Source organism: Geotrypetes seraphini, chromosome 19 (assembly GCF_902459505.1).
Source record: "Geotrypetes seraphini chromosome 19, aGeoSer1.1, whole genome shotgun sequence".
Lineage (NCBI taxonomy): Eukaryota > Metazoa > Chordata > Amphibia > Gymnophiona > Dermophiidae > Geotrypetes > Geotrypetes seraphini.
This window is the reverse complement of record NC_047102.1, coordinates 4,846,193-4,867,224: the sequence shown is the minus strand read 5'-3', so window position 1 is coordinate 4,867,224 and position 21,032 is coordinate 4,846,193. Positions and strand designations below refer to the sequence as shown.

Below are 21,032 nucleotides of genomic sequence, written 5' to 3'. Positions count from 1 at the left end.
AAACAGTGAATGTGCATTTAGATTGTTCAGACGAACAGTGGTGGTCAGATTTAGGGAGACAACAGAACAGATTTAGGAATTTCTTTTAATTTCATGAAAATACATTATATAAATTAAAAAAAACTTTATATAATCTTGATTAAACAACTTTTAATCGTTTTGTACAGCATTTGAATATGAACATGGGGAGGAGGATAAAAAAATAATTAAAATAGAACTGTAGATCCTATATAAAAATATAGCATATATTATACATCACAGTACTGCCATTGTGCAAAATGTGTTCTTAAATCTGCTGAAAGAGCACAGAGATACCCATCTGTGTTAACAGTAATGCTTTAAAGAAAGAGAAAATAATTACAAAAATAAACTGTAGGATTTGCCACTATGTAGAGCTCCTTGTGGGAAAAGGTCCTACACTACCAGCTCATAGCTGACCAGTCTCTCTGGTACCTTCTCAGTAGCAGGAAACAAAAAGACTGTGAGGCTCAAACTGTATCTTCCCTGTTGCTGCCGGCCTCAAAGAACAGCCAGGCAGCTATCCAATAAGGACAGAAGTAGAAAAAAAAAATAGTGTTAACCTCCCTGAAAAATAGATAACGAGGGAACCCAAGCATCTAGCTCCAAACCATCTGCAGGTCTGTCCAGAGATAAGTCACATGCTACCCAAAGTGTGCAAACCGTACTGCACTGGAATTTCACTCACAGAACTTGGAAATATTCTGCAGCTTAACTCAAAACATAACTTCTGTGGCCACTTCAAGTTTTCGCTGTGGGATAAAAGTGCCTAAAGAGATTTTATGAGCAGCAGCTGAATCTGCTGAAGGCGAGGATAGCCCAGATATGGTGGAAAGTCCTCCTGGTGTTCGGAAGAAGTTTTCATGGGCAGGTCGTAAACCTTTGGGCGTTACTGCCATATTAGCCTGTTTGAAAGAAAGAAGAAAACAAACAAATGTATTGATGAACAGATCTTACCCCACAGATACCAAGTTACCCAGCTGGAGACAGATTGGCATGTAACGGCCTAAGCAGTGTGGGAGCAGAAGCTCCGATTTCAATGGGCAAGGATCAAGCCCTGTACTCTAAGTCCCATAATGCACTGGTGGGGGCAGGATCAGAAATCCAGGACTGTCTCAAAATTTCCAGCCTGGAACTGGGTAACTTGCCTACCTACTTAGAAGGAGATAACAGAAATGGCAAAAGTAACAAATCCACAAATTACATCCTCCATATGAAGAGAAGGCCAGTAAATTGGGTCCAGTGACTGAGCAACTCCCTAAGGCAGTTAGTGCCTGGTCTGTGGGTGGCAAAGCCTTTAAGCCTGAACACATCAACTTAGCAATCTTATCTTGTCGACAGGGACATGATTTTAGATTTTCTTTCAACTTAAAAATAAACCAGCAAACTGTTGTTAGGGACCAAACAATTACTGAATGACACAAGGCAATACGGAGAGATTAAAGGCAAAAGGCATGCATTCCCGTCAGCTGGCTCAGAATCCAACTGGTCTCTTAATGCCACTGAACAAAAATAGGAACAAAAATAGCAACAGGGAAAAAAAGCGTATTCTTCAGATTAAACCGTACATTTGAGGAGCAGCTGAAAGAGGGAAGGGTCTGCTTAGAAGATTAAGCTTTAACATCTCAATTGTACATGTTTAGGGGTTTTTTCTTAAATCAAAACTATTGAAAGAAAAGCTGAAACTAAAGCATGTAACTTTGATCATCTTACCTGCTGTAATGCAATCATGGTAATGGGCTGCCCAATTAATTGATTATGTCCAGGATCTGGGGAAACATGTTTGAACACACTCAAATCCTCTGAAATGGGGTCACCGGATTCTATTCTTGGAGAAAGGGTCACGGGGCCAGGGCTGGCTGAGACCTGCATCTGAGGGGAGAGGAGGCCTAAATGCTGCAGGGTGAAATTTAGAATTGCAGGGTTGGGTGTATGAGGAGCAGAATGGTTGGAGGCAAATGGTGGACTTGCTCCACTCAGTACAGGCAGCGCTGCAAAAGAGCCAGGGGAAACCATTAGATTCAAGGGCGTCACATGAAGAGAAGGGACAGCGATAGCCGGCAGGTCCGATGCTGGGATTGGCCGGACTCCTAAGAGAGAGAAACAAAAGATAATCCTGTCAAGCAAAGAAATAAACACTCTTTCCAGTTAACTCCTTCACCTATTTTTAGATATATGGATTAACTTCCCAGGAATCCTAATGGAACCACCTAAAGTGGAATACTTAAAGATACAAAAACAAAGTCATGAACTCAAGTTTATAGGCATTTATATATCCACAATCAGATACTCAAGCATTTTCCCTATCTGTCCCGGTGAGCTCACAATCTAACATACCTGGGGCTATGGAGGACTGAGTGACTTGCCCAGGGTCACAAGGAGCAGCGCTGGATTTGAACCCACAACCCCAGGGAACTGAGGCTGTAGCTCCAACCACTGCGCCAATTCTCCATCAGTCACACAGATAGTAAGATGTACCTGAATAGTCCCAGGGCCGTTTTGATAAGGCTGGGCTACTATGGACTCGGCACCTGAATTTGGGCACTGATAAAAATTAGCGCACCGTGCTCAGAGCTGGACGCCATTTGTAGGAGAGTTTAGCAGCGAAATGCACATCCAATTTTATGCACATGGATTTAAATCAACTAAAACCAGCTCTCGCCTTCAAGTGCAAATTCCAGGAATCTCTCTAACCTTTTTTTTTTTTTTTAAATAATCTTTATTCATTTTCAAACTTTCATCAAGTGTACAAATATCAAAATAAATAACTTTGAAAAAGAACACTTGAAAATCTTCCTACAGTATCGTACAATGTATATATAAACCCTCATCCCTCCCATCATTACTAAAATAAACAATACAATATGAACCACTCCCCCTCCCTATTGTATATGGTGTATATGGTGCATATTTCAATAGAAAAATGGCGTTTAATCATTACAAAAGGATGTCAATGGCTCCCATATTTTAATAAAATTCTTATAATTGCCATTTTGTACAGCTAATGATCGTTCCATTTTATACATGTGACACAATGAATTCCACAATATGTGTGCACAAATTTTAATGCCAATTAGCACTGACAATTATAAGCAATAATTGGCTCGTTTATCAATTGCCTGTGAAAGTTGGGTGTGCACATCCCTAAGCAGGCTCAGCTATCCTATAGCAAAGAGCTGTAATTTAACCTTCTATTCCTTAGGAAGCAATCCAAGCCAAGCACCACCCCAAAAAGCTCCTGTAGAATCTGGGTACCTGCAGCAAGCCTGAGAGAAGCACAACTCCTCATCAGGAATGTACCACCTTATAGAAGTTTATTTCATAGAGTAGGCCCATCTTCCCAATCAACTCTTGCCTACCTTCCACATACAGGCTAGTGTGACCTCTTTCTGAAGACTAGGGCACAGCTTAGGGCTACTTTCAATGATCTATGACCATGAATTGGCTACTTAAATACTTAGCCCACTCCTCTTCCCCAAGAGGACTGTGAATTCTAGGATTACTGGCCTGATGAGACCAAACAAGGATGCAACCGTCAACCACAAAAATGCAACACACCTGTACTAGGTGAATGGAAGAGTTTATTTTCTGGGGACGCATCAGCTTTCTCTTCACCAGGAAGACTAGGTTCACTACCAAGGGAGGCAAGGTGGCTTAGAGGAATAAGGTATCCTGATGGAAGGAGTGGCTGAAAAACAGAGAGAGAGTGTTCACATAGATAAGTTACACGGAATTCCATCAAGAACCAAATTTGTCTTTTCGTATGACAGTCAAGTACATTCTGAAGACTTCATGCTAAATTGGTTAAGCGTCAGCTAACATTCTCCAAAAAGATTAAATACTTCAAGGACTTGAGCCATGGCATAAACAGCTTTGAAGTACGATCACAGCCCATTTATAATGCAGCATATTACTACGATGGGATATAACATTCATTTATTGTAGCTGCTGCTGATTTTATAAGCAAAACGGATTCTTAAATAGCAATACTATGAAAAGCTGGGTTTCTGACACTCCGTAGAAATGCATTTATGGGATTAGAGTGATGCCAGTGGAGAACCTGTATTAGAGAATGACACGGGGACAAACTTTGTCCCCAAGAGCTCAGACCCCATCCCGTCCTCACAAACCGTCTGATCCCATCTGAACAAGCCTCAAAGAGTTATGATTTTATACTGAAATCATTTTATCAAGTATAAAAAGAAACAATATTCTGTACAACTATCATTTTATAAATCGCAAATAAAGAACAAGGATCAACCAATCCCGTCTCCCCTCCCATAATATCCCCTCCACTATCGAGAAAACTAGTGTTAGGGGAGTGCAAGTAAGGCAACTGCTCCCTGGCCAGAGAGAAGTTAAAGCATAGCCTGGTCCCCAGTTATGTCTAACACCAGCTCTGATATATTCTAATCACAAAATACGTTGAAAATTCTACCTTTTGTTGTCTGGTCATTTTAGTCTTCAAATCACGTCAAAAAGTTAAATAGTATTCTAACAAAATTTATTTGGCTAGGTAAAATTGCTAGAATTGCTTTAGTGTCTTTACAAAAGCCAATTACGGAGGGAGGGGTAAATTTTCCCAATTTTGATAGGTCTCATCAAGCCTATATTATGCGCCAAGGTATGTATTGGGTCCTCCCAGTGCCCATTGATAATATCCCGGATTGGATATGGTTGGAATGGCGACTTATGTTTCCTCTGCGACTTGGCCATGTTCTTAGTATCAAGATGCCTAGGCTATATAAAGAAAACAGAATATTAGTTGATACATGGAAAACCACAAGTTGCTGCGTCGGTCTCACAAGTTCTGTGGTAACTTGGAGGAAGCCATTTTTGATTGCGGATCTGCACGAGGCAGGAGCGTAGGAAGATCACTCCTGCTCCGCTTCACCGCTAGACCACCAAGGCTTTAAAGTAAAGCTGTGGAGGGGCCCTAAAGTTATTCGTGATTTTTTTTTTTTTAATATTCGTAGCAAATATGAAGGGAGATGTGTACATAAAAACATGGAAAAGAAAATAATAATAAAACATCCAGTATTTCAAAGTACAGAACTGTTCTACTTCAACCTGTGCCCTTTACTCTTTTTTGGCACGCTGTACTCACCCCCAGAATGTCATCAGTCTTTGCAGAATCACCTTTTGGTATTTTTGCCAAACTGGTATCCTCCGGGGACTGCAGTCTCTTCAAGCATTTTTCTGGCCTGGATTCATTCTTCACCGAGGGTGCCAAACTCTCACTTTTAGATTGATTTTTTGCTAATCTGCCATCTATTGCACCAATAACCACTTCACAGTTGCCTTTGAGGGCACTCTGACTCTCAGCCCCATCCGCACAGGGGCTGCAGTGGGCTTCAGGGCTTCGGTTTGGCATTGTCACTTGAGAGGGATGTATATAGAGCACATAGGGCGTGCCAGAACGGGTGTAAGGTAACATCACGGGTACTGCTTGTGCAAGCTCAGTATGAGCTACAGGGAGGAGCTGCTCAGGCGGAAAAAGTGGGGAGGACCGAGGGGACGGCGGACTACTGGAATCGGACTGACACAAAGATTCAAGAGAAGCTGTCTTACACGGCAGAGTAGATTTTGACAGCTGGGCGTTTGCTTTCCTTTTCAATTGCCTGAAAAAATGTAAAAAAAGAAAAGAAAAAGATATTAAAGCCAAAATCTGGGTTTAGAGTGAAATCTTGCACTGAAAATCAATCCAAGTAGCTTACAATTGGCATCCATACATTAAAGTAATGGAACTGTGAAATTTAACCAAAACAAAAATGGAGGGAACTTTACTGTAATTTAAGTGCATTTATGGTAAAGTGTTCAATCACTGGCCCTTCCTCTGTCCTTTCAGTTGGGAAGAAAGGAGGGAGTTAAAAAAATGGAAGACATAGTGGATATGTACATGCAAGTAGCCAGGTCCATCCAACAGACCACACAGGGGATCTGGCAAGTACCACAGTAACTCTAGTAATTAGTACATGAGAGCTTTTGTGAAGATTTTAATATGTCTTTTAGTACCAAGACATAACTGAACTGGGCAGCAGCTGCATCTGAATACAAGTAAGATGAAGCCAGGATGGAGCATTGAGAAAGGGGTTTTAAAATGAGCTGTGGCCAGAACTTTTATTTATTTATTTTTTATAAATCTTTATTCATTTTCAAATATTACAACAAGTGTATAATAATCAATCAGAAAGATTTATATATATATATATATATATTTGGAGGGCCAGAACTTTTTAAAAAAGGAAGATCATTTTCTTGGAACCCCCCCCACTACCAATATCTCAAGATAAAAGATACAGGGATAAAAAACAAAACAAAACACTACAGCAGAACAGAATGTAAAATAAACAGATTCCTACTGGAAATCCTCCGTCCCACAATGAACGACCAAAGCAGTTCTATTGGAGTGAGGCGCAGTGGTTAGAGCTACAGCCTCAGCTCCCTGCCCTGGGCAAGTCACTTAAATCCTCCACTGCTGCAGGTGCATTAGATGGATTGTTAGCCCATTGGGACAGATGCTTAAGTGTGGTTGTAAAAACTAGAAAAAGGTGGTCTATAAGTCCCAAACCCTCACCGGAGGACTTACTGTGATTGTTCTTCTAATTGCAATTTGCATATTGCCGCCAGTTGAGCCATTTTGCTTGGGAAGGACTTAAGACCGGTGTCGCTTTCTGCTCAGCAAAAAAAAGAGAGTATATATTTATACACACAAGTACAAATCAAAATTAAAAAACCGTGCAAATGATGCAGCTTTATAAAATAAGTCACCTAGATTGAGAGGGCAAAACCAACACTCATTTGCAGCCTATTTTATAAATGGAAATAGGTGCCTGTGGAAGCAGCTGGAAAACAAAACAGCCAACAATACACTGGCGCACGCCAACCGCGTGACGGTGCCAGGTACAGAATCACGCGTCCTGGTCTAATTTCCAGCACCGACCTATGATGTGAATCACGCCTCTGTAAACGCTTTAGGCCGCCCAATATCTCAGGACAGTGCACAATTTTGCATGCCATTTATACAATCGGCCCTTATATCTTTAGAAAACAACACAATGTGCACAAATAATCACACCTACAAGTGCACTTTTATATCCCGAGTAAAAATGTTACAAGAGACAGAAACACAGAAACTGGTTTGTAAAAATTATCCACTTTGGACCCGATGTCCAGCCAATCCTGCCCACAACCAGTGATAAGGCCAGATATTCCATGCCGAGCTGTTCTCAGTGACCAGCATTTAACAGCCAATTTCATTTTTGGCCAAGGCAACTTCAAATGGTTGGCGCTGAATATCGGCATCAGTGCTTAACAGCTAGATATAGGCCTGCTACTTATGCGGCCTATTTTAGCCACTAAACATAGTCAGTTTGGTGCCAAATAGCCATGCCTAGTCGGCTATGTTGTACGATGACAGCAGGCATAAATGCAATGAACAGGAATTGAGTCTGGGTTTAAAGGAGCCCAACGCTACTAAGTAAGCTAATTACCATGAAATGTAAAGTCGAGACGGAAATCCAAGTTTCAAGCACACTGGATTTCTTTCAGTGCTATTTTGAGAGCTCTTGTACACCTACTCAATAAACCCTACTTCAGAGACCCTGACACGGTGACAAAATTCATCACCGTCCCCGCAGATAACCATCCCGTGTCATTCTTTAGTGTCTGTCTCAACCTCAGTCCTTCAACGCAAGGTTTGAGGGTCAGCGGCTGGGCCCATTCAGACTGATTCTTCCCTCTCTCCTTAAAAAATGACACGGGAATAGTTTCTCGCAGGAACGGTGATGAATTTTGTTACCATGTCATTCTCTACCCTGAACCAGCAGAGTTTGCAATGAGAAGTTCCATATTCCAGTCTATTAGACAATGTTTGTGTGTGTGTGTGTGTGTGTGTGTGTGTGGGGGGGGGGGGGGTAAAGAAAATGAATTTTGGCATAACTTTTGGGTTCCTTTTCACCTCAAACCTACTTTCATTTGTCTTGGTGGGACTGGTAGGAGCAGAGTTTATCTTCCTACGGTCACTTTCGATACGTTTTGCCAGTTTTACTAAGGATGGGTGCCGAGTAAAGCTTTGCTTTCCACTAGAAGGAAAAAGGTTTTTGGCACACTGTTCTTTGGCTGTCTTCAATTCTGTGGCTCTAGGTGGGAGCAAAGCAGGAACAGTATTTGTATCTGGAACAGAAAAGAGATAAAATGAGAAAGTACAGCACCGTCACTACCACAGAATGCCATCAATTGAAACCTTGCTGTCTTTTTTTAAACTGGAGAACGACCTGCGGACAAAATTTGTCCCCATCCTCACAAACTCAAACTCCACCGCACTAGCATTTTCAATGCAAAACAATTAATTTTATTATTTATATACCACTTATATCCTAAGTGGTTTACATTCAGGTACTTTATCAAACGCTATCTAGTGTACCTGAGGTAATGAGGGGATTAAGTGACTTGCCCAGGATCACAAGGAGCAGTGAGGGATTTGAACCCACAGCCTCAGGGTTCCGAGGCTGTAGCTCGAACCACTGCACCACACCACACACTTGCTTGCTTAAAAGAAAAATAAAAAAAGTTACCATCTGGAAAATCATCTGGTCCCATCCATTTGAATGCTGGCTTTCGACCCTTCTCTTCTGTGACGTGAACTTTCTTGATAAGATCAAGACTGCTGAGGACATTTGCTATGTCATACAGTCTCCTAATTTTAGCTTAAAAAAAAATCATAAGTTATAATCATTTTTTGGTTCCTGTGATCACTGAGCACAAAGCAGTACTTGCTACCCAATATAACAGGAGGGGGAATCACACCTTGAATAGATTTAGAAGCTGTTTAGGGTACAGAAGTCATTCTCACAAAATGCAGGCTAGATCAGGCAACATTCAACTTTAGTGGTGAAACAGCAAAAACAAGTGAACTGAACTTCTTGAGAATGCAAACGCTGCCTCTAATAAAAAGATCATGCAATAATAAAAGAGGTCTCGATGAAGGAGTGGGATCTAACAACCCCCAATAACAGTGAGCAAGTCACGCAGTTGAAAGGGATTTGTGAAATCATTTGATATCGCCTTGAGAGCAACTTGCCCTGACACGGAACTGCAAACTCAAAACGTGATCAGCTTGGCACGTACTCTCATCTGCTCTCAAGTTAAGTTCAGACAACACTGTATTTAACTTGAAATGTGATTTTAAAACAAAATTAGTACAAAATTTTGAGAAAAAAAAAGAACAGAAAGTGGTCTTAGGACTCACCATTGAATTGGGGGTTGTGATTAGAGAAAATATCAGTTTTTGACCTTCTCCCTCTCTTAGTCCATTTGTTTTTTAATTCTTTATTCATTTTATAATTCACAACAAGTGTACAGTAAATATCAAACAACTAGAATACAATATCACTTGAAAATCTACCATATCATACAACAAAAAGATATAATCCCCACCCCCCCTCCCGTTTCCATATACAACAAAAAAATACACCACATGAATATAATATCTTATCATTCATATATATTATTAATAGAAATCCACCCCCCCCCCCTCCCTGATCCACACTGTTAGTCCATTTGGCTACATCTTTTTGAGATGCAGCACGGGTTATATTAACTGTGACTGGGGGTTGTATTTGGAGAATTTTCTTTAATAAGAAGAGCATATTACCAAATATCCGCTTTCTTGACCTATTGATCTTTTACCCGCTGGCTTATGGTACCATTAGCTCTCCTCAGCACATGCAAAACTATTTGGGATTATTTACAGCACATATAAATGAGGATTAGTTTGACTACAAAATACTACACAGACCAACAAATACATTTCTTGTTCTTGGTGCCTTAGGTTTTTTGATGTGTCCCTGGGGTTATTTGGGGCACTGATTCAGAAAATTGCATTGGATAGACTACATCAGCTCTAGTTTCTTAGATATGGTTGAATTTATGCCTTTGGAATAGTCGAGCCAAACATGAACACTGCGCATAAAAAGATTAGCCTCCGAGGGAATATATGGTGGTTGGAGGACAAAATGTAATTAATGAACCTTTGGTAGCACCACTACATATAAAGCTAGGCCTGATGAAAACAATTTGTAAAGGCTTTGAATAAAGACAGTTCGTACATTGAATATATAGCAGGAAATTTTGATGGTCCACAGATCAGACAACTCATAGCATCAATGAATGAAATTGAATCATGTGCCTGGTCTTCATTTGTTCTTGTTGTGAAAAAGTTTCTTGGCAACAAGAAGGCCGACAACTACACACAATTAGTAGAGGATTTGCTCTTTCATTTCAACAGCCTTGGCTGTAACATGAGTGTTGAAGTCGCTTAGATCGCTTTCCAGAGAGCCTTGGTGACTTAAGCGAAGAGCAAGGTGAAAGATTTCACCAAGACCTAAAAACAATGGAAGCCAGACACCAAGGAAGATGGGATGCACACATGATGGCAGACTGTTGTTGGAATCTTATGCGGGATTGTCCTGGCAGATCCCACTCTCGGAAGTCTTACAAAAGGAGCTTCTTGTGTGTCGAATGACTGGAAAGTTTGTATCACAAACTTGTGCTTTTGGTATGAAATAGGTAGATGTTCATGTTGTATACTTTTCTTTTAATTTTTAATATGTTTCCATCATGCTTAAAAGATATTAATTTAAACACATTAAGATATCCTGATTTTTTAATGGGCGAGCAGAGTGAAGAGTGGTATATGGCACAGGTTCTGTATCTCACAAGCTATTGCTGATAGGAGAAAACTGGTGCCATTGTTGGAATCAGCAGGTCAAATATACCCAGACACAGGTCTAACATTTGAAGCCAGTGCTATCACTAGTTCAATAATCCGGATCAGAACTCAGAGGAAATCAGCTCTAGAAAAGGGTTTACCCAGCTGTTCTCCTGTATATCCAGTTCCCAGCTAATCAACAATCTCTTCGAACATCTTTACAGGTCTACCAGAAATCTATTATGCAAACAGCAAACAAGAAAGACAAACTCAAACTTACTTTTAAACTTGCTTTTATCTAGATCTTCTATATTGTCTTCGCCAATTAAAATTTTTGCAGCAACTTCAAGACTCACAATTTGAGGCTTCGATACAAGGAAGAGCATGACAAACTTCTGACTCATCACACGCAGAGATTTCTCCTTTCGGCTATTCACAGAGGCTGCAGGGAAAGGGAACCAAAATTTGAAAGAGAGAGAGAAACAAGGCTCTGGGCTTTAGGCTGCCGCTATGACGGTTGAGCTAGTCATGGATTTTTTTTTAAATACATAAGACGCCCAAGTCGCTGGCTATGAAGCTACACATAGTAGTAGAAATCCAGGAAACTGTGGGGCAGAAAAACAGCAAATACGATGGGCAGTTTCCATTCCCTGAACATTTTTTTTACCCCTCTTTTCTCCTTCCCCAGTGTCTTAGCAGCTCCAGTTCACCTCCCTAGGGCAGGGATAAGTAATTCCGGTCCTCAAGAGCCGGAGCCAGGTCAGGTTTTCAGGATATCCACAATGAATATGTACGAGATGGATTTTCATGCACTGCCTCCTTGAGATGCAAATCTATCTCGTGCATATTTATTGTGGCTATCCTGAAAACCTGACCTGGCTCTGGCTCTCGAGAACCGGAATTGCCTACCCCTGCCCTAGGGCAAGGGCCACTCTTTAAAGGCACCATTTTAGGACTGCTCCTTGGTCAACTTGATGCCCCTGAGTCCAAGCACACCGCCTCAGCTGTGTGATCAGGCCTAAACAGGGCATCCAAACCAGAAGCACAAATGGGCCAGCACCATGCAATTTCCATATTTATTCTTTATTTAGAAAGCAATAAAAATATGCAAGTGCACAGTTAATTTAGTTCTAAAGCTTCCCCTCTACTTTTTCATTTGACAGATATTTGAAATGAAATCGCTTCAAATTGATTCTTCTTGAAGTGTCAGGAAAGGAGAAATTAGGTTCTTACCTGCTAATTTTTGTTTTAGTCCCTCCAGACTGGCACAGAACGGATGGGTTTACGTTCCTCTGCCAGCAGGGGGAGACCATGAACACTTTGACTTTTGGCAGTAGTACAAGTGGGCTGTGCAGTCCCATCTACAATCAGTCTGACGGATAGCCAAGCAAGAACTAACGAACCGTGAATGATAAAAAACACCAACTCCACTCTCATATGGAGAAGACAAAGTAATTGTCTGGATTGGACAAGGAAACACTGACTAGAACAAGAACCTTCAAGAGGTGATCCCACAGTTCGCCAGCTAAGCCAGACAAACCAACACTGCTCCTCTTACGATACTTCCCAAAAAACCAAGACACTTGGAAGCGGCTTTTGTTGACAATGGGCTATAAAGATTGTTTCTGTGGCCCTGGGAGCCATACAGTCCGTCTCATAGGGCTCAGAGCTTGATGTTAAATGACTCAGATTTGTGAACGCCTAGGTCCATTATGTGTGTCATTTGCTGGGATATTATGCGATTCACACAGCTAGGGGGGGGAGGGGCGTTACAGGGAACAGGGTTCTGTAACTAAGGAATGTTGATTTTGCTGTTTGACAGTACTGAGGTGGGGGTTGGGGTTAGTCTGAGTAGTTAATCTCCCTATCTAGGTTGATTTGGGTTCGGTATTTGTATTGTCTTGCCATGGTCTTGATGGTCTTTATGGTTTGTTGTTCTTAGTTCCGTGCTGTGTTTTGCTGTTTATATATGCGGTCGTAAACATAATTCTCACAGTTCATGTGGGATAATGTGCAAAAGGATTACAAGTGCTATCTTGCATACTCTGTTCCTTGTAATATTTGTGAAGTCATCAATAAAAATTGTTGAACGATAAAATGAAAATAACTGGGTCAATAGATTTATTTCATCAGAGCCGATTTCAAGGTGCCCAGAAGGGTTAGAATATGCTAAAATCCAGCACAGAAATTAACTTACCTGCTCTGAACTCCATTCCAGGAAGTTCAACAAAGCACATATCGCCATGCCCCTCAATCAGTGGGGGGTCTGATGTCATCTCCTGGCTTTTCTCCCTGTCCGAGTCCATCTCATGTTCCTTCTCTCTCTTCTTGATCTCGTTCATTTGCTCTGCATATCTGTTTTCCTCGCCAGCTCTTTTCAGGGTTCCAAAGGTTTGGCTGAGATTGTGACGCCCATGCCACGTGTACCTGTTTTTGGCAAGACGGCTCACCATGTGCAAACTCTCCAGCACATTCACGATATCATAAATGCGTCGGCGCTCAACATCTACAAAAGCAGGAAAGTGGGCTTTAGAGACACCAACAATTCTATACAATTGGGCATCTATCTTTATGCTTAGTGCGCAATTTATAGAATAAGGTGGGTTGTGGCACAATAATTGGAGTTATTAGCCAGTGGTGCTGGAACCAGTTAGCAGTTGTACACAGAATTTCCCTTAGTCGTAATTCTAGAAGTTGTATGTGAAATTTCCATCATGCACAGCTTAGGAGGCGTGTCCAGAAGTTCCGCACAAGCACTTCCCCCAGCCTTTGATATGGCATAAATGCTCGTACCTAAAATTAGGTGTGAAACTGCGGACTTACACTAGCACAAGAGCACTTCTGCACACAACTGTACATACAATCCATCTCAGAGCCCTAAAGTTCGGCACTTTCTTAAATCTACCCCAACTATACAAGACTCTGATGCCAACTTTTCAGAGTATTAAATAGATTAAGAAAAAGAAACAAACTCTTGTCTCTGCCGAGTAGGCACGTAAGTTATCTATTGTACTTACTCAGCTCTTCGGCCACTTCATCAAGGCAAATCTCATTATTCACCGCGGGATTTGGATAATTAGGGTATCGTGCCAAAAATTTATGGCACAACAATCCTAAGCTTTTTTCCTTTCGGCTTGGCTGTGTTTTTTCACATTCATCTCCAGATAAATGTTCCTACCAAGATGATAAGAATGAAAATTATGTTCAACATCCTGACAGCACATATTAAAATATTACAATGCACAGATACCATTCTTGAGCAGAGATGAGAAACTAAGAATGTAATATGTGCAAGCAGCTGTCTATTGTAACTTTTTCATATTAGTTGTTAACTGGCTCACATGCAAGGACTGTCTGGACTTTTACTGTAAACTAGAGAATGACACGGGGACAGATTTTTCCCCGTTCCCGCAGGAACTCAATTTCACTGTCATGTCCCTGTGAGTTTTGTCACTGTCCTCCATTCCTATAAGCTCTGTCTTAATCACACAAGCCTCAAACACCTATGATTTTAAAGGATTTGAGGCTTGTGCAGATGAGGACAGAGCTTGCAGGGATGGAATGGGAAAATGAGTTCCCATGGGGACAGGGAAAAATTTGTCCATGTGTCATTCTCTATTGTAAACTCAAACCCCATGAAGCTGCCTTGTTCTGCTCCGAAGTATGCTGAAGCCAAGATGTGGAACTGTTAAAACAACTAGACTAGATATTTTGCAGTCACTTGGTTGGTTTCTTTCTTTGAGCTACAGACTGGCAGAAGGTGGTTTGACGAAAGAAAACAAGGAATTTTAAGATCTATGACAATAATAGGGACACAAACAAGTCCAGTTCTATGGTGAATATTGTCACAGGGTCGCCCCTATTCCTAATGAGGAAGCCTTGCCAGAGAAGGGAAATAAGGTTAAAACCCTTGCAAGTATTCCTAAACCGGCTAGGGAGAGCCCCAAAGCAGCCCCTACAAGCCAAGCTTTCCAACACTGAAACCTCCTAAAGCCCTGCCTAAAATGGGCAGATCTGGTTTAGCTTTACCTAAACCAGGTATAAAGAAACTAATGGAAAGACTGCATTTCCCAGCAGGCCTAGAGCCAGGGGGCAAGAAAGAGCAGGGCTGGAATACAAGCCACTTCCAATCAGTCCCAAAATGGTTTAGGCCAGATGAGGAGCTCTGTGAGAGCAGGCTACACCAACACATCTGCAGGAAGGATTAATCAGCTGCAGTGAGAGAAAAGGGAATAACTTTCTCAAAGCAGGAGAGCCAGCTCCAGAAGCTGTGGGAGCACCAGCCTCCGAGTACACACCGGCTCCCAACCCAGTCAGCCGGTTGCAAGTTGCAGATTGCCAGCCCAAGGAATTAAGCCACAGTCTACTTCCTGGCTACCAGACCAGGCAGAGGTGGGTGATACAGAAGTCACAGAGAGTGGTGAAACTGTGTTTGGGCAGGACATTGAGTTAGCTGATGAAGACTTTTCAAATGATATGGAGATAGAGGAAACAGACAGAGCAGCCCATTATTGAAAGTATGGAAACAAGCTGATCTTTTCCTGTTATGGCAGCTGGGAGAAAACATGGAATGTGTACTACCTCAAGACAAGGCTGGAAAGTTTTTGTGTTTGAAGAAAGCTTTACATTAAGAACCAGGTTTTTTTTGTTTGTTTTTCTCTTTTGAGACAGTAAGCTGTGAACTGACTGTTGTGTGTGTTCCAAATGCTGCCAGGATACCAGGCGATCCAAACCTGAAGGAGCCTAGTGAAGGTTTTGTTTGATTTTTTTGTTCAATAAAGTATTCTTGAGAAATTACACCTCTGACTCTGAACTGGCTGTTTTCCTTTATTCCAATACCAAGCTACCATTAGAACCTTGCAAAACCGATCTGCTGAGGTTTATGTGCTCCGGGTAAGGCCACTTGCTGAGCCCAGCTTGGCCGTGCCCGGTCACAATATGCAAGACATGATAGTTCCACTGTATGCACATTTTTTTTTCATAAATGAATTGAGTCGAGTCTTTCATTTGAAAGAAAGCTCTGGAATGAGAGGGTTTAGGATGAAGATGTGATAGTCTCAGGAGAAATCTAAGGAAATACTTTTTTACACAAAGGACGGTAGATGCGTGGAACAGTCTCCCAGAAGAGGTGGTAGAGACAGAGACTGTGTCTGAATTCAAGAAAGCCTGGGATCTCTTAGAAGAAGATAGGACAGAGTACGGTATTGAGGTTCAAGTACGATACGGTATTGGGGTTCAAGAAGGGATTAGATAATTTCCTGAAGGAAAAGGGGATAGAAGGGTATAGATAGAGGATTACTATACAGGTCCTGGACCTGATGGGCCACCGCGTGAGTGGACTGCTGGGCATGATGGACCTCTGGTCTGACCCAGCAGAGGCACTGCTTATGTTCTTATGTTAATGGTTACTGCGGATGGGCAGACTGGATGGGCCATTTGGCCTTTATCTTCCGTCATGTTTCCTGGTTTCTATAACAATAATACTCTATGACCTCACAATGCAGGTGTAAAGAGCCTCAGCCTATAGGGAGAGGAGGAGATAGTGGATGCTGTGGATGGGCCATTGGCCTTTATCTGCCATCGTGTTTCTATGTCCTTCTTAATTTACCCTTTTAAAACATGGGGGAATTAAACAAAACATAAAATCACCTTGTACATCTCTTACATTTCTGTATCATGCCATCCTAAAAATAACAGTAGCAAAGCATGGATGGAAATCCTTAAACATACGTGTAAATTATCTTTAGCATCCAGGACATCACTTCCGTTGCTAGACAGTTCCAGCTGCTGTTCTCTGTTCCTGATCTCTGGACTTGCGGCACTGATCAGCATTTTAAGGTTAGCTGTTGGTGTCCAGGGTTCCCCAGGCATCTCTATAGGCTTAGTTGGTGTAGTCAAAGGGCCTGTGTCAAGTTGGATCTCTCCCAGTACTGAACATGAGGTAGATGACTGCTTCAGAGGGGTGTGCAGTGTTTTTTTGTATGGCTCAAAGAATATGTTTTCCTAGACACACACACAAAATAAAAAAAAAAATAAATAAAGCTTTCCAGGGACAGATTTTATGAAGACCTTTCTCCAGCCAACCGAAGAATAGTTTAACTTCAAATTTTTACATAGCATCCAAAGATAAATACGAAAATTATGAGGAAGTGCTTTTTAACAACTCCCTCCTTCTCATCTCGCCCAATATAAAAACCCCATAATCAGGACTGTTATGACCAAGGCCATCCCTTTAATCATCAGTGCAACCATCAACCCCCAACCATCTCCTTCCCCCCTCGGCAGAGAATATCCAAATTGTTAAGTATCTCTTAAGACTTGTTCTTAAACCTATTCAACACTAGACTATGGACCCTAGGAGACATATTACACATAACGTCCCTATAGCATTGTTTTTGATTTGGATGTGTTGAGCAATAACATGTTATCATTTAACCAATTGCTGATCTGTTGTTGTTTTTGGTTGACCGATTGATCTGTACGTCATCTGCGTAAGCAGATTGCGAAGCCGATGGATCGTCCTAGGGTCATTAGAGGGGCTACAAAGATGTTGAATAGGAGAGGATGGAACCTTGTGGTGTATCCCATAGTTTAGTTTGAAGGGGTTGGATGAGGTTGTCTATTGTTACCTTGGGAAATAGGAGGTGAAGCAATCTAGAGCTAGGTCTTTTATTCCTATAGTTTTGAGTCTTTGAAGTAGGAGCAAATGGTCAATGGTATCAAATGCAACGGAAAGGCCGAGATTAATAGTACGGATTTTCGGTGATCAAGGTGGTACAGGATTGTGGTGGTTAATCCGATCAAGGAGTGTTCTCTCGAATGATTAATTCTGAAACCTGTTTGGTTAGGATGCAGCACATTAGTTTTTTCTACAAAGTCAGATAGTTGGTTGAATATTTTTTCAGTGATTTTAGTTAGAACAGTCTGTTGGTTTTTTTTTCTTTAGGATCTTTGATTTTGGGGTATATTGTAGCTTCTTTCCAGTTTTGGGGGATGATTCCGATCATATGATAGATATAGATTCCAAAAATAGATTGGTAGCATTTCAGGAGACATGGAGGAATTGGGTCATTTGCGGATCCTGAGAGGTTCATGTTTTGTATGATCCTTTTTATTTCTGTAAGCACTTGGGATGGAGAATTTAGTGCATTTGGAAAGAGGCAAGCTAGATGTGAAAAATGTAAAATATAATACAACCAAATAAAATGCTATAGAAATCTCAATTCCCACAAAAAAATCAATATAAAATTCGAGCAGAATCAATCTCCAAGAAAGTTAACATTAAAAAAAAAATATCAATAGAGAAGAATTCAGATGTAGAACTGAAATATGCCATCGGATTATTTCCCAAACACGTTCTGGGCAACCACCACCAGATGTCCACAACGAATATTCATTACAAAACTGTATTTAGTGATTTCAATCTTCAAGTTCACCACGATTAAGTCTGACTTACCCCCTTAAGCATTTCCAAACAAAGCGTCTGATACCCAGTTTTGGACGTCTGGATGGACTCAAACGTTTTAGACCTTTAAAAGCAGCGGGATTTTCTTTCCATCAAGATACTAACTTAAGATTCCCTCCAAAATCTAACCTCAGCATTTTAAATACGGAAAGCATTCACGTCTAACTTACCTTATCATGCATCTCCATTATTTCATCAGCCAATTGATTGCACTTTGTGTAAAAACAAATCATAAATCAGCTACTGAGAGTCGATTTGCGATCCTTTAAAAACAGATAAGACACAAGCCCTAAAAAAAATAATAAAAATATAATTTTAAAGCATTAAACCAATTCCCTGAACCCTTGTAGGTCCCAAAGCCACGTAACCCCCATCACCAGCTACATTCAAACCCGCTAAAAACGCCAGCAGCTCCGGGGCGCGGGCCCCGCCCACTGCCTCTGGGCCAATCACCACCTAGGAAGGCGGGGCCTTGGGAAAGCCCGCGACCCCCGACGCGTCTGAAATTTAAAAAAATTGGCGCGGACAAGGGAGCGCTGAGAACGCGGGAGACGGAAGCAGACGTCCCCCCCCCCCCCCAGCGCAACAGCGGCACCGAGGGAAAGGAGGACGGCTCCCCCCCGGAGCTTTGAGTATGGCGCGTCTCGGGGAGGGGGGGGGGAGCAAGAGATGGCGGGAAAGAAGGAGGGGGAGGGGCGCGCTACTTTAAACAGCCGTTTGCCGCTCCCTAGGACGTCACGCGCCGCTATCGCCCCGCCCCGCGCGCCGCTAGGAAGGAGAAACCGTGACGTAAGACGGCGGGACGGTAAAAAAAAAACCAACACTCTGCCCACTGACGAGCGGTGGTCACCGGGATCCGCTGAGGAGGTTCCGTGAACTCGCCGTTCCGGTGTTCCCGGTCTCTCCTCAAAAAGCCGCTCGCCAGCGACAGCGAGGGGGCGGGGCGAAGGAAGCCGGCCAATGGGGAGCCGTCCGTGTTTGGGGGCGGGGTTGGGGGGAGTTGGGCGCGAGGCAGCGCGCGTAAATTGAATCTCGACTCGGACGGGGTGGGATTTGGCAATAGCGCGGGAGATTTTGGCATAGAAGCGCGGTATAAAGAGCAGCGGTGCTTCTGTTAGTTACTGATAGCAAAAAAAGCGATTTGAATTCTACTACTATTATTATTTCTGTAGCGCTATAAAGAGTCACAAAGAGCTTACGATCTAAACAGACAAGACAGCCAAACAGCATGTCATGGATACGGTTAATCTGCTGGCTGGGTCGGAGGGCAGAGGAGTAGGGTTATGGATTGATTTAATTACTTACTTTTTCCATATTTGGACTTAAGACAGTCAGGTTTTCAAGATATCCACAATTAATATTCATGCATGCAAATCTCTCATGAATATCCATTAAAGATATCCTGAAAACTCACTGCCCCTTCTCCAAAGAGCTTACAACCTAATTTGGACAAATAGAACACATAGGGATTGGGCAATTTCTTGCAGAGAGTATGATAGGATGGATTTTAGAGTGAGTGGGAGCCCCAAAAAGTGGTCTTTTTACTTGGATTTTAATACTGCTAGATATAGAGCCTCATGTCTATTCCTCAAGGGTCTATTCTCTCTCCATTATTATTTAATATTTTTCTTGCTCCTTTAATTACCTTATGTCAATCTATAGGTTTTCAAGTCTTCGCATATGCAGATGATATTCAACTCCTGCATCCAATAGATACTAATAAAATATCTGACATTCAAGAGATCAGCGAGAAACTTGACCAGGTTCATCAATGGCTAAATACAAATAAACTGGCTCTTAATATCAAAAAATCAAACTTGATGCTCTTTCCATGGAAAGAAAACTCCTCACTCATTGCTCCTCTCACCATAAAAAATGTTCCACTACAAATAGTTAATAATACAAAAATTTTAGGGGTGATTTTTGATTCCAAACTGAATTTCCATGATCACATTAGTAATACTGTTAAAACTACTTTCTATAGACTACGTAAGATTAGGTCTATTTCAAAAATTTTTATGTCCAAGATCATTAAATATTCTCATTCACTCTTTAGTGATCTCCAAACTAGACTACTGTAATGCTCTTTTTAAAGGTATATCATTAACTGAACTCAAACGTCTACAAATTATCCAAAATGTTTCCATAAAACTCATTACCAAATCCAGAAAATTCGACCATTTTACGCCTCTCTTAAAAAACGCACATTGGCTTCCTGTTGTCCATCGGATAACATACAAACTTTGTTTGCTTACTTTCAAGTCTCTACTGTATAAGACTCCTGCATTCATACACAAATTATTAATACCATATCACCCAAGCAGAACCTTAAGATCTATTGAACAAAATTTACTGACCATTCCATCACTGAAAATTATAAACACCAGACGGCAGTTTATATTTTCAGTAACCGCACCACAGACCTGAAACGCTCTTCCAATTTATTTACGAAATGAGCAAGATTTGATAAAATTTAAAAGTAATTTAAAAACATTTATTTTTAATGATGCTTTTAATACTTAATTCAATAATTTTTTAAAGTCAGTAATTTTAATAGTTTATACCTTAATGCTTAAATGTCTTCCCTATTGTGTTTTTCCTCTGTTTTGCTTTTATTTAACCAAATGTATTTCAAAACCCTATCTTACCCTATGTAATGTAAATATGTATTAGCAATTTACCCAATGTAATTATTTATAGTTTGTACTGTTTGTTTCTTATTGACTATTTTTTAAAATGTGCATCGCTTTGAATTTGATTAAGCAATTAATCAAGAAAAATAATAAACTTGAAACTTGATGTAATGACTCATTCAATCTGTTCCAGGCATTCAGTGCA

The 21,032-nt window shown here is 41.2% G+C and overlaps 1 protein-coding gene across 2 annotated transcripts; it reads right to left on the bottom strand.

The window, feature by feature from the left end:
* Nucleotides 1-68: 68 nt before the first annotated feature.
* E2F8 (E2F transcription factor 8) lies at nucleotides 69-19,069 on the bottom strand. 2 transcript variants are annotated; one of them, XM_033927901.1, is made up of 13 exons: nucleotides 19,017-19,069; nucleotides 18,365-18,483; nucleotides 16,460-16,732; nucleotides 13,747-13,903; nucleotides 12,927-13,235; nucleotides 11,010-11,171; nucleotides 8,595-8,726; nucleotides 7,990-8,193; nucleotides 6,608-6,692; nucleotides 5,126-5,639; nucleotides 3,577-3,706; nucleotides 1,732-2,108; nucleotides 69-923 (listed from the first exon to the last, which is right to left on the bottom strand). In XM_033927901.1, the coding sequence occupies exons 2-13, from the start codon at nucleotides 18,425-18,427 to the stop codon at nucleotides 735-737; spliced, it is 2,595 nt and encodes an 864-aa protein (XP_033783792.1). In that variant the 5' UTR covers nucleotides 18,428-18,483; nucleotides 19,017-19,069; the 3' UTR covers nucleotides 69-734. The 2 variants fall into 2 exon arrangements, with proteins under 2 accessions (XP_033783792.1, XP_033783793.1); XM_033927902.1 differs by having other exon boundaries at nucleotides 19,032-19,050.
* Nucleotides 19,070-21,032: the final 1,963 nt, after the last annotated feature.

Coding starts and splice junctions, on each gene's coding strand:
- E2F8 (XM_033927901.1), bottom strand. CDS start 18,427: ATGATTTGTTTTTACACAAAGTGCAATCAATTGGCTGATGAAATAATG. Junction 8,727..11,009: donor AGATAAAAGCAAGTTTAAAA/GTAAGTTTGAGT, acceptor TTTTTTTTTAAG/CTAAAATTAGGAGACTGTAT. Junction 6,693..7,989: donor TCCCACCAAGACAAATGAAA/GTAGGTTTGAGG, acceptor TTTGCTGAGCAG/AAAGCGACACCGGTCTTAAG.